The 11,318-nt window shown below is 54.6% G+C and overlaps 1 protein-coding gene across 2 annotated transcripts in view; it reads left to right on the top strand.

The window, feature by feature from the left end:
• Positions 1–9,800, top strand: part of AP1M2 (adaptor related protein complex 1 subunit mu 2) — a 9,878-nt gene extending 78 nt beyond the window's left edge. Inside the window, exons 2-13 of one of the 2 annotated variants that reach the window (XM_019801916.2) lie at positions 323–509; positions 1,644–1,800; positions 1,997–2,064; positions 3,170–3,300; positions 3,418–3,565; positions 3,658–3,784; positions 4,274–4,422; positions 4,504–4,575; positions 7,750–7,908; positions 8,454–8,579; positions 8,917–8,992; positions 9,380–9,800. In XM_019801916.2, the coding sequence (XP_019657475.2) occupies positions 323–509; positions 1,644–1,800; positions 1,997–2,064; positions 3,170–3,300; positions 3,418–3,565; positions 3,658–3,784; positions 4,274–4,422; positions 4,504–4,575; positions 7,750–7,908; positions 8,454–8,579; positions 8,917–8,992; positions 9,380–9,402 (1,423 nt within the window). In that variant the 3' untranslated portion in view covers positions 9,403–9,800. The remainder of the gene's footprint in view (positions 1–322; positions 510–1,643; positions 1,801–1,996; positions 2,065–3,169; positions 3,301–3,417; positions 3,566–3,657; positions 3,785–4,273; positions 4,423–4,503; positions 4,576–7,749; positions 7,909–8,453; positions 8,580–8,916; positions 8,993–9,379) is intronic. The other variant, XM_002921368.4, reaches the window with a different exon arrangement.
• Positions 9,801–11,318: the final 1,518 nt, after the last annotated feature.

Genomic DNA, 11,318 nt, shown 5'->3' with positions numbered 1-11,318 from the left:
GGTGGCTGAATGGGTGGGGGGTGAGTGGGTTGGCTGGCTGGCTGGGTGGACGAATGGATGGTTGGGTGGGTGGATGGGTGGGTGGCTGGCCGGCTGGGTGGACGAATGGATGGTTGGATGGATGGATGATGGGTGGGTGGGTGAATGAGTGGGGGTTGAGTGGGTGGCTGGCCGTCTGGCGGGCTGGCTGGGTGGACGGAGGGATGGTTGGTTGGCCTGGAGACTCCTCCCATCAGCTCTCCTGAGTGCAAAGGGAAAGTGAGGCGGGGCAGCCGTCCCCTCCGAAGCCCCGCCCTGCAGCAGTCTTCGTGTCGGCCAACAGCACCGCGCACCTGGAGGCCTCCCCTTTAAGACGCTCTCACCTGGGCGCTCACCTGAGCGCGGGCGCTTCCGCAGGAAGAAGGAAGCCGCGCTACCGTCGCCTCCCGGCGCTCTCTCCCCGCCTCCCGGGTCCGCCGGCCGCCACCATGTCCGCCTCCGCTGTCTTCATCCTCGACGTCAAGGGCAAGGTGGGCCGGGCGCGGGAGGATAGGGAGGGAAGGACAGGTGAGGCTGCGCTCCCCTGGATCCAGGGGCAGCCCCTCCGCGCGGGCGGGGAGGCTCCAGAAAGCTCTGGGAGCGTGGGAACACCCCTCCCCCAATCCCTGGAAGTCCCGGGTCGAATCCCACCTCCACTGTTTACCAACCGCGTGCGGGCCAGGGACTCTGCCTCTCTGAGCCTCAGTCTCCCTTTCCGTAAAAATGGGAATACCAGAGGTCCCCACCCAAGAAGAATGACTACAACTCGATGAGTGTAAACTACTTAGCGCAATAGCCCTGCTGCAGACTTGAGGCGTTCAGTCCGTTGAAGTTATTTCTATCACCGTCTATTTCATCATCCACACGATTCATATTTGGAGAAGACAGCAGGGGCAGGAGACCCTCATTGCCGTTTGGGGCTGCCTTGCCCCTTTCTGAAGCCCTCTGTCATTCGCCCTGTCATTTCAAATCAATAAAAACGGTGGTGGTGAAAGCTAAGGGTGTTTGAGGACCAGCTCTGGGCCGTCGTGGTTCTCTGTCCTAGACTAAAGGAGCTCGGGAAGTAGGTACTGTTCGTATTGAGTGCTTACTGCTGCTGGACAGCCGCTATGTGGGTACCCATCTCTCTTTCTATACTTTCTTTTTTCTTCGCTTCCTTCCTTCCTTCCTCCCCACCCTTTCCTTCCCTTCCCTTCCCTTTTGTCATCCCCACCTCACTAGTTCGGTGCCTGTGAAGCCCTGGGCAGGAGCAGGAATTCTGGATCCGGGTGTCTTGGTTCAATTCCCGGTTTCCCCTCCTGTTAGACACACGGTTCACACCTCGGCGTCCCCATTCTTCCAGCGAAGATGCAGCTGCTGCCTACCCCACGGGCTGTAGTGAGATCCAAATCAGTGAGCACACATCCAGTCTTAAGTAGGACACACCCTGGTCCTCACTGAGGACTCTGGACACGTTTGCTGTTATCATGCACCCGTTTTACAGAGGAGGAAACTGAGGCACAGAGCGGCAGAGTCCTGCCCCTGCTCGGCACCCAGGGAGTAGAGGCAGAACCAGGCGCTCTGAAGCCCCCGGATGAAGGGGCCCAGACCCCAGCGGTGACCAGGCCTTCTCTGCTCATCCTCAGCCTCTGATCAGCCGCAACTACAAGGGCGATGTGGCCATGAGTGAGATTGAGCACTTCATGCCTCTGCTCATGCAGCGGGAGGAGGAGGGCGCCCTGGCCCCGCTGCTGAGCCACGGCCAGGTCCACTTCCTATGGATCAAGCACAGCAACCTGTACTGTATCCAGCCCCTGGCGGGGTTCCTGGGGGCCTGGGGTGGTGGCAGCTCGGGCCCAGAGAGGGTGGACCGAGGGCAGAAGTTGCACAGCACATCAGTGGCTTAGGTTGGGGGGAGTGGGCAGGGTGAGGTTTTAGGATCTGTGCTCCATTTGAGACCTCCAAAATGGCACCTTTTCCTTAACTTTGCTGCCCATAGTGGTGGCCACCACGCTGAAGAATGCCAACGCCTCTCTCGTGTACTCCTTCCTCTACAAGACGGTGGAGGTAGGTTCTGGCTACCCATTGGCCGGCTGGTCTGTCTGTCCACTCAGTTTGCCCTTCTCTTTCAGGATCCTTGTCTGCTAGGAAGCTTTCCCTGACCTCCATCAAAGCCCCATCTCTGTGTTCTCATTAGCTGCTATGGGATCATCTCTCCCTGTGGGGCAAGGACCAAGGAGGTTTCCAAGACGGTGCACTGCTCAAATCTGAGCCAGAGAAAACTGGGTTCCAATCCCAGATCTAAATCCCCCTGCCCACCTGCCCTACCTCCGTCCTGGCTGTGTGACCTTGAGCAAGTCCCTTCTCTCAGTGTCTCTAAACTGGGAGTTACAAGTCCTACTTTGGGGTTGTTATACAAATTAGTCAAATTCATATTTATGAATGCTTAAAACAGTGCTTAGTATACAGTAAGCGTTCAATAACGGTTTGGTATTATGGTGAGCATTAGCACTGTTTATAGAATCATATAATGATTTGAGTGCTTGCTAGATGCCATTCTCGATGACTGAGAAAGTGCTCAGTAAATACTTTTCAACAAACAAGGAACGTGTATTGATCTGTCCTCTGCCAGGCAAAGAGGGGACATAGCTGTTCACAAGGCAGGCACAGTCCCTGCCTGTCCCAAGGAGCCAAAGGGCACGAAGAAGGTGCAGCAGGCCGTTATGAGAACCCGTGACTGGGGTGCTAGTCTCACCTTGACACTCAAGGGGGAGGAGGGATGGTAGTGGCTTCACTGAGGAGGTGACATTTGAGCTGAGGCCTGAATGACAAGAAGGCCACTGTGAGAAGAGTGTCCCAGGCAGAGGGGACAGCATATGCAAAGACTCCGAGGTAAGAACAGAGAGAAGGCCAGTGGGGCTGGAGCGGAATGAGGGATGGAGGGCTTTTCGAATGTCAGATGACTGATAGGTTCTCTGCTGTGGTTATGCCTACAACTTCCCAGAGGCTCTGAATGTGGGGTCCCAAACCTCTCAAGCTTGTGGACTCCCTGAATTCTTAATGTCCCAGCGCTAGTATACAGTAGGCACTCGATAGTTGCCTCTTGGGTTGCTGGCTGGTTGAATGAGGTCCCAGCGACGCCTCTGCTGATGTCTGTTTCCCGCGCCCCCAGGTATTCTCTGAGTACTTCAAGGAGCTGGAGGAGGAGAGCATCCGAGACAACTTTGTCATCGTCTATGAGCTGCTGGATGAGCTCATGGACTTCGGCTTTCCCCAGACCACGGACAGCAAGATCCTGCAGGAGTGAGTGGGGCACCGGGGCAGCCACGGGGCGGGGGGGGCGACTCATGGACGGAAGGCAGGGAGGGTCCGGGAGGCGGCCCTGGGTCCAGGTCCTCGTCGCTGCTGCCCTCCCGACAGGTACATCACGCAGCAGGGTAACAAGCTGGAGACCGGCAAATCACGGGTGCCTCCCACTGTCACCAACGCTGTGTCCTGGCGCTCCGAGGGCATCAAGTACAAGAAGAATGAGGTCTTCATTGATGTCATAGAGTCTGTCAACCTGCTGGTGAGCCCCCACCCTTCTCCCTCACTCCTTCCCCGGGCTGGGGGCAGCAGAGGAGGCCCTATGCTTGTTGACCCCTGTATGTTTATCCTCAGGTCAATGCCAACGGCAGCGTCCTGCTGAGCGAGATCGTGGGCACCATCAAGCTCAAGGTGTTTCTGTCGGGAATGCCAGAGCTGCGGCTTGGCCTCAACGACCGTGTGCTCTTTGAGCTCACTGGCCGTAAGCATCTGGAGGGGGGCACGGGAGGGAGCCCACCCTACCCCATCCGGACACCCAGAGAATTGCAGCCAGTTCTGAAATAAGCACTCGAGTGCCCTCTGCTGGTCACAGCCGGTGCTGCGGCTGCTGGCTCATTGGCGCAAACAGGGCTTCATTATTGGGTGCCTGTACAAGTACAAGGGTGAAAAAGACAAATCACTGTTCTTGTTGAGCTGACATTCCAGTGGGAGTAGGAGGACGGAATAGCATCCTATTTAAAAACCTAACAGCAAGATCCAGATTCTCTGGATTCAGATCCTAGCTCTGCCCCCTGGCCACCTCGGTGATCCCGGGCAAGTTACTCATCTTCTCTGGGCCTCAGTTTCCTTACCTGTAAAATGGCAGGTAATGGCAAATGGTAGGCAGGGAAGGCAGGGCTAGAGACCTGGGATAGGGTCTCTAGCCCAGGCCTCCAGGGTAGGGTCACCTGCCCACCCGCTCGGCTCCGAGTTTCAGGGAGCAAGAACAAGTCCGTGGAGCTGGAGGACGTGAAGTTCCACCAGTGCGTGCGGCTCTCTCGCTTTGACAATGATCGCACCATCTCCTTCATCCCACCCGACGGCGACTTTGAGCTCATGTCCTACCGCCTCAGCACCCAGGTGAAGCAGGGTAAAGCCTCACTGCAGGGGGTGAGAGTTGACCACAGAACCTCCAAGAACTCCCTCTTCTGCTGTCTGCAGGTCAAGCCATTGATCTGGATTGAGTCCGTCATTGAGAAGTTCTCCCACAGCCGAGTGGAGATCATGGTCAAGGTAGGCCCAGGGAGCAATTGCTTACAGTGCTTGATCTGCCCCTCCCCACAATTACCTGCCTAACCCCGTCTCTCCCATCCTCCCTGGCTCCTCACTCCCCTCCAGCCCCACTGGTCTCCTGGCTGCTTCTCAAACGTGTCAGGCACAGTGCCCTGGGGCTTTGCATTGGCTGTTCCTTCTACCTAGGATGCTGTTCCAGCAGCCATGCCCACAGTTTTGGTTCCCACCCCTCTCCCACCCCCTCTGGTCTCTGCTCTGCTGACCATCACATCTACTTCTCCCCTGTGTGGATTTCTTTTCCCCAGTGTCAGGCATGTAGTAGGTTCTCAATAATGTCTAAATGATGGATAAAGTATTAGCTGTTCATATTATTATTTTAACTGAGCCTCTACTTTGTGTGGGAACTAAGGGACAAGAGAGAAGAAATAAAAGATACGCTGTCCTCAAGGAGCTTGCAGCCCAGCTGGGGAGATAGACAAATCCATCAGCAAATCCTGGGCGAAATAGATCCCTAATCTGCCCACTTCACAGTCCCTCCACTGCATCTGCCCTGGTCTCCCAGCTCTTGCCCTCGCCCCCCACCATCTCTTCCCTTAGAGGGCACCTGGGCGCACTCCGGTCTCGCTGTGTCTGGACAGCGAGAAGACAGCACAAGCTCCTACTTCACTGAGAGTAAAAGGCAAAGTCCTGGCAGCCCACAAGGCTCTGCCGCAGTCTGCCCTATCACCTTCCTATCTTTACCTCGCTCCACTGTCTCCCTCCCTCCCTCCATTCCAGGTATATCAGCTTCCTCTTTATTCACACCAAATAAGGTCATACTTCAGGGCCTTGCACTGGCCATTCCCTTTGGCTCATATCCCCTCCCTGCCCCAGATATTCACATGGCTCCTTCCCTCATCTCCTTTAGTTTTTTGCTTAATGTCACCTCCTCAGAGGCCTTTCCTGATTTCCTTATTTAAAATTGTAAACCCAGGGGCGCCTGGGTGGCACAGCGGTTAAGCGTCTGCCTTCGGCTCAGGGCGTAATCCCGGCGTTATGGGATCGAGCCACGTCAGGCTCCTCTGACATGAGCCTGTTTCTTCCTCTCCCACTCCCCCTGCTTGTGTTCCCTCTCTCGCTGGTTGTCTCTATCTCTGTCGAATAAATAAATAAAATCTTTAAAAAAATAAAAATAAAAAATAAAATAAAATTGTAAACCCCCTGGGGTGCCTGGGTGGCTCAGTCAGTGAAGCGTCTGCGTTTGGCTCAGGTCATGATCCCAGGGTATTGGGATCGAGCCCCACATCTGACTCCCTGCTCAGTGGGGAGTCTGCTTCTCCCTCTCCCACTGCCCTTCCTCCCTCCCCCAGCAAGTGCTCTCTCTCACTCACTCTGTCTCAAATAAATAAATAAAATCTTTAAAAAACGAAATACGTAGGGGCGCCTGGGTGGCGCAGCGGTTAAGCGTCTGCCTTCGGCTCAGGGCGTGATCCCGGCGTTATGGGATTGAGCCCCACATCAGGCTCCTCCGCTATGAGCCTGCTTCTTCCTCTCCCACTCCCCCTGCTTGTGTTCCCTCTCTCGCTGGTTGTCTCTATCTCTGTCGAATAAATAAAATCTTTAAAAAAAAAAACAAAAACGAAATACATAAATAAAAAAAAATTGCAACCTCCTATCATTCCCCACCTCCCTCTTTGCTCTATTTTTCCCCTATGACTTAACACCAACTGACATGTTTTACTTACTTACTTTCATATCAAATACATATCCATACATGTAATATTTACATGGTTTAAAGAAAGTCCTCAGCATATTCACTTTATAATTTTGCCACTCACATTTTTTAAACGATTTTTAAAATTTTTATTTTACGATTTATTTTTAAGTAATCTCCACACCCATCCTGGGGCTCAGACTCACAGTCACAAGATCAAGAGTTGCACGCTCCACCGGCTGAGCCCTCCAGGCGCCCTGCTGCCCACGGTTTTAACCATAAATATTTTGTTCTGCAGGTTTCTGATCCTATCAGTGGACTGACTTGCTTTGGTTGTGTAAGACTGATTTGAACACGAGTCCCAGGAGCTGAAGCTTAGTACAGCCCTTTCTACAGCTGTAGAATATTCCACCATGGGGATCTTTTCTGTCTGTTCCTTCTCTTGTAAGGGTTGTTCCAATTCTTGGCTACTCTAGTTCTCGTTGCCATGAACAGCTCTGTGCATGTCTCCCACGGTCCCAACGAGAGCTTCTCCACAGCTTAGAGTGAGCCCTCTTACAGACAGGGAAGCGGAGGGTCAGAGGGATGCAGATGTCCCCCGTCTAGGAATAACTTTGAACTTGCGTCTGCCTGTCTCAAGAATCTGTGTTTTTAGATTTGACTTTGTTCCCTGGTCTCGGGGTGCCAGGGAAGCGGGATTGCAAGGTGAATGAACGGTCGCCAGGAAGGATCTTGACACCCCTCAATATCCCCATCCCGGTCGGCAGGGAAAGGGGAAGGGGCCATTAATGCCGGTGCTTCCCGGAAAGAATATCCCCTCTGGTTTACTTCGAGGTCCTCTGCCCTTGATCCCATCTCTCAAACATCCCTCCCCCGAATTCATCAATAGCGGTAGTAATCATAATGCTAGCTATTGCACATGTAACTGATTCATTATTTGTAAGGAAGGCACGCGATGGTTGACAACACAAGCTCCGTTCAAGTCCCTGCTGTGCCAGGTACCAGCTAATTGACTTGGACAAAGTACCTCATTCTCCTCATCTGTAAAATGGACCTCAGGGATGGATCCTACTTTAGGGAGTTAGGGAGAGGACCAAGTGGTTGGCTTGGGGCCCAGCACATGCTAGGGGCTCATTAAATGTCAGCTCTCAAGTGAAAACTCCTCTGTGATGGGCATCATTAGCCTTTTGGACCAGGCACAGATGCAGGACACTTTCCAGAAGGAAGGCACTAAGAACAGAACCTCTGGAGTCTCCTGCAGGTGTGACCCCCAGCTCTGCCACCTGCTGGCCGTGCATGTCCAAGCAAATGCCTTAGCTTCCCCGCGTCTCCATTTTTCTCATCTGTAAAATGGGCAGGATGGTCATTCCCACTTGAGGACTGCAGAGGCTCTCTACGAGGTCATGCGGGAAAAGGGCTTGCTGAATATTTGCAGAATTCAGGAGTGAATTCTTCATCCCCCACACCCTCTCCCCTGACAGGCCAAGGGGCAGTTTAAGAAGCAGTCAGTGGCCAACGGTGTGGAGATATCCGTGCCCGTGCCCAGTGATGCTGACTCCCCACGCTTCAAGACGAGTGTAGGCAGCGCCAAGTACGTGCCAGAAAAGAATGTTGTTATTTGGAGTATTAAGTCTTTCCCGGTGAGTACTGGGATGGGTGTGGGATCTGAGGCACCTGCCCCTGAGGCTTGTGAGCAAGACAGAATAAATCAGAAACCCATGTGTGTATGCACATGGTTGTCCTTTAGGGGTAATAAAGCTGGAAACCAGGCCAGCGTGGTGGTTAAGCTCCCCACCTCCCAGGTCTTGAGGAAATCAGCCTGGGGTTCAAGTTCTCCACTCTTGCCTCTCTGGGCTGCATAGCCTTGGGAAACCCCCTTCCCCTCAGGGAACCTCTGTTTGCCCATCTGTGACATAGACAGGATCATGTTACCTTCATCATCGGTCCCTGCAAACGGGGGTGGGGGTGGGGTGGGGGATCCATCAGGGCCTGGAAAATGGGGGCTGGTCATTAGAAGCCCTCTGATCAGACTTTATAGTTAGAAGCTTCGGCTGTATCTTGGCCAGGAACCTTCACTTTCTAGTCTAAAATGGACAAAGAACAGCCTGCTTTGGGGGCTGTCATGAGGATGGTCTGGGGCAGAGAGAGGCCTCTTGGTGTGTCTGATACCCCCATGTGCCCTCAGGGGGGCAAGGAGTACCTGATGCGTGCCCACTTTGGCCTCCCCAGCGTGGAGAAGGAGGAGGTAGAGGGCCGGCCCCCCATTGGGGTCAAGTTTGAGATCCCCTATTTCACCGTCTCCGGGATCCAGGTGAGTGTAGTGAGGAGGTGTCTTCGTTCCTTGGCCTCAGTGGGTTCTCCATTCCCTTGGCTTAAGTCACATCTGTTCCCTGGCCTATGCCATCTCGTCCCCCCAAAACCACCCTGTGTCTATTCCCTTACACTCTGTCATCTCTTTCCCAGTGTTCTGGACTGTCTGCCCACTCCTCTCCCCCCACTGCCCGTGCCACACCTTTGCCCCAACCCATGTCACCTCATCACTCAGAGACCGTGTCAGCACATTCCCCCCGAGTTGTGTTACATATAGTTCTCTCCCCACAGCCAGGCTCTCTACACAACCTGGGCCACCTTGATTCATTCCCTTTCAGGTCCGATACATGAAGATCATTGAGAAAAGCGGTTACCAGGCCCTGCCGTGGGTTCGCTACATCACCCAAAGTGGCGGTAAGGCAGCCCGGCTCCCTGGGACACTGGGATCAAGGAGATCCAAAGGATGGTCTTGGGGCTTTGACCACACTCTGGCTCAAAGGGCACCAAAATGCAAAAGGCCTGGCCTCAGTATGCCCATCTTTAAAATGGGGGCAGATGCCCTCTCTAGGGTGCTGATAGGGTTTGGACAAGAGACTGAACACACAGCACCCCCATCTGTACCTGGAAACAAGCTTGTTGCTATGGTTACCTTCCCTGTGTTGAACCCCCTTCTTAGCCTTATTACATACCCATGGGGTTGATTATGAGCACTGGGGTGGGGGATAAATGAGGGAGGGGCGCTTTCCCTCTGTTCCCTTTCCCCAAATTCTGAGATGGTCTCTGCTCATTGTTTTCCTGCAGATTATCAACTTCGTACCAGCTAGGAGAGAGAAGAGGTGGGGACTTGGACATGGGGCCTTCCCTCTCCCCAGGCTGGGACTGTAAACTTGAGAGGGAGGAAGATGGGGGTCGTGTGTGAGGGAAGGCCCCTGACTTAGCAGTTTCTTGCTCCCAGCATCCAGCACCTGGCTTCCTCCCTGCCTTTCCCTCCACCCATAGGCTGGAAGGAACAGTCTCCCTACCTCCTTCTGCCTCTGGGCTCCTCCCTCCTCCAATTTTATATGAAGAAACAGAGGAGGGTCTTGAAGCCCCCCCCCCCATGAGTGCCTTCTTGCAGTGACCTGCCTTAGGGGTGTTGGGGCCCCTCCTTCACAGCTGCTGAGCCCAGAGGCCATGCTGGCCCACCCTGAGTTTTAGGATGGTATTAAAAAGAATGAATCTAGCTGCTGTGTATATTCGTGGCTGGGGACTGGGGATGCCAGGAACACCCCTGAAGTTCTGGGATGGGAATGGGCAACGAATATCCGTTTTTCTCAGGCCTAGGCACAGCACATCTGGGGCGGTGCCGTTTCCCCCCTCGCTCCTTGGGCCCTGGCTCCAGCTGTGTTCCACCAGCATCAGTTTCCCTTGTAGCAGCCAGGGGGCGCCTCTTAACTTCTAAGCCTGATCATGACTCTCAGAGCCCTCCCACGGTTCCCTTGTGAAAAGTAAAAAGTCAAGTGCTTACTGCAGTCCACAAGCCTGATCTGCGCTACCCCTCCCTCCACTTAACCTGCCCTCACCTCCTCCCGCTCTCCCCTTCTAGTCCTCACGCTTCCTGTGCACAACAGGTGCTCCCACCTCGGCCATTGCATCTGTAATGCCCTTCACCTGGCATGCTTTCCCCCCCCAAATATTCACAAGGCTCCTTCCCTCACCTTCAGGTCACAAACGTCACCTCCTGGGGTGGCCCTCCCTGACCTCTCTATTTCAACGGCCTTCCTTTCCCAAGAAACTATCACCTGCTTTATTACCTCCGTAGCGTTCACCACTCTGAAAAGATTTAATTACTGTCTTATCCCCACCAAAAGGGTGGGGATCCTGCAGCGGGAACCCCTGGCTGGCTCGCTTTCCAGTTGCACGCCTAGTACACAGAGGGTGCCCAGTCAATGTTTGAATACAGGCATCTGTAGCAGCCGCCTCCGACCTCGACTCTCGCCTCCCAGGCTCGTCCACGTGGCGGCTGCAGCTTGCAGCGTGAAGTTTTGTCCTCACCGTGGCATTTGCTGTACCAGGTTTGGTTCAATCTGAGCCAGAATGTGATTCCTTCTCACCCACCCTATTTCCCCGTTTTATTTTCTTGACGGTGCTTAACGCTATCTAAAATTATGTAGTTGCCTGAATGTGCGCTCCCCAGCGGCGGGACAGGTTCCAGCACACAGTGGGCGAGTGAATGAAATAAAGCGCTCTGCACATAGTAAGGGCTAATAAATGCTTATCGCGTGACTGAATGGTGAAACTCCGGCCTGGACTGCCCCAGCCCTGCCTCCCTTCCTCCCAGAGGTGCTGAGGTCCCGGAGCAGCCCGCGCTTCCATGTCCGTGACCTTTCTTCCGCGGGTCAGTTAAACCGGCTCGCTTTCCCGCCCGCCTGGCGAGTTTGAAAACCGAAAACCCCGCCATTGCCGGCGGTCCACCGGTCGCCGCGGCTCGGCCAATCAGGGGCGGCACCGCCCCTGCCGGAGCGTAAAACTCCCCCAGCGACGCGTGGCCATTGGCTGCGCTGGCCGCGTGGGCGGGGCGCCGCCGGGTCGCGCGCCGGGCAATGCGCCTGGGCTACAGTGTAGCGAGTTCATAAGAAAACAAATCCGCGGCGTTCGGGGCGGGGCCTCAAGCGCGCTGGTACCGCCCCCTGACGGCCAGCTTGGCAGCGGCGCCGACACCGCCTCAGAACAGACGTCTAGGAGGAGGGAGGGTGAGTTG

This window comes from Ailuropoda melanoleuca, chromosome 4, assembly GCF_002007445.2.
Source record: "Ailuropoda melanoleuca isolate Jingjing chromosome 4, ASM200744v2, whole genome shotgun sequence".
Taxonomy (NCBI): Eukaryota; Metazoa; Chordata; class Mammalia; order Carnivora; family Ursidae; genus Ailuropoda; species Ailuropoda melanoleuca.
Note: the sequence above shows the minus strand (reverse complement) of the source record. Positions and strands in the feature narration are given on the sequence as shown.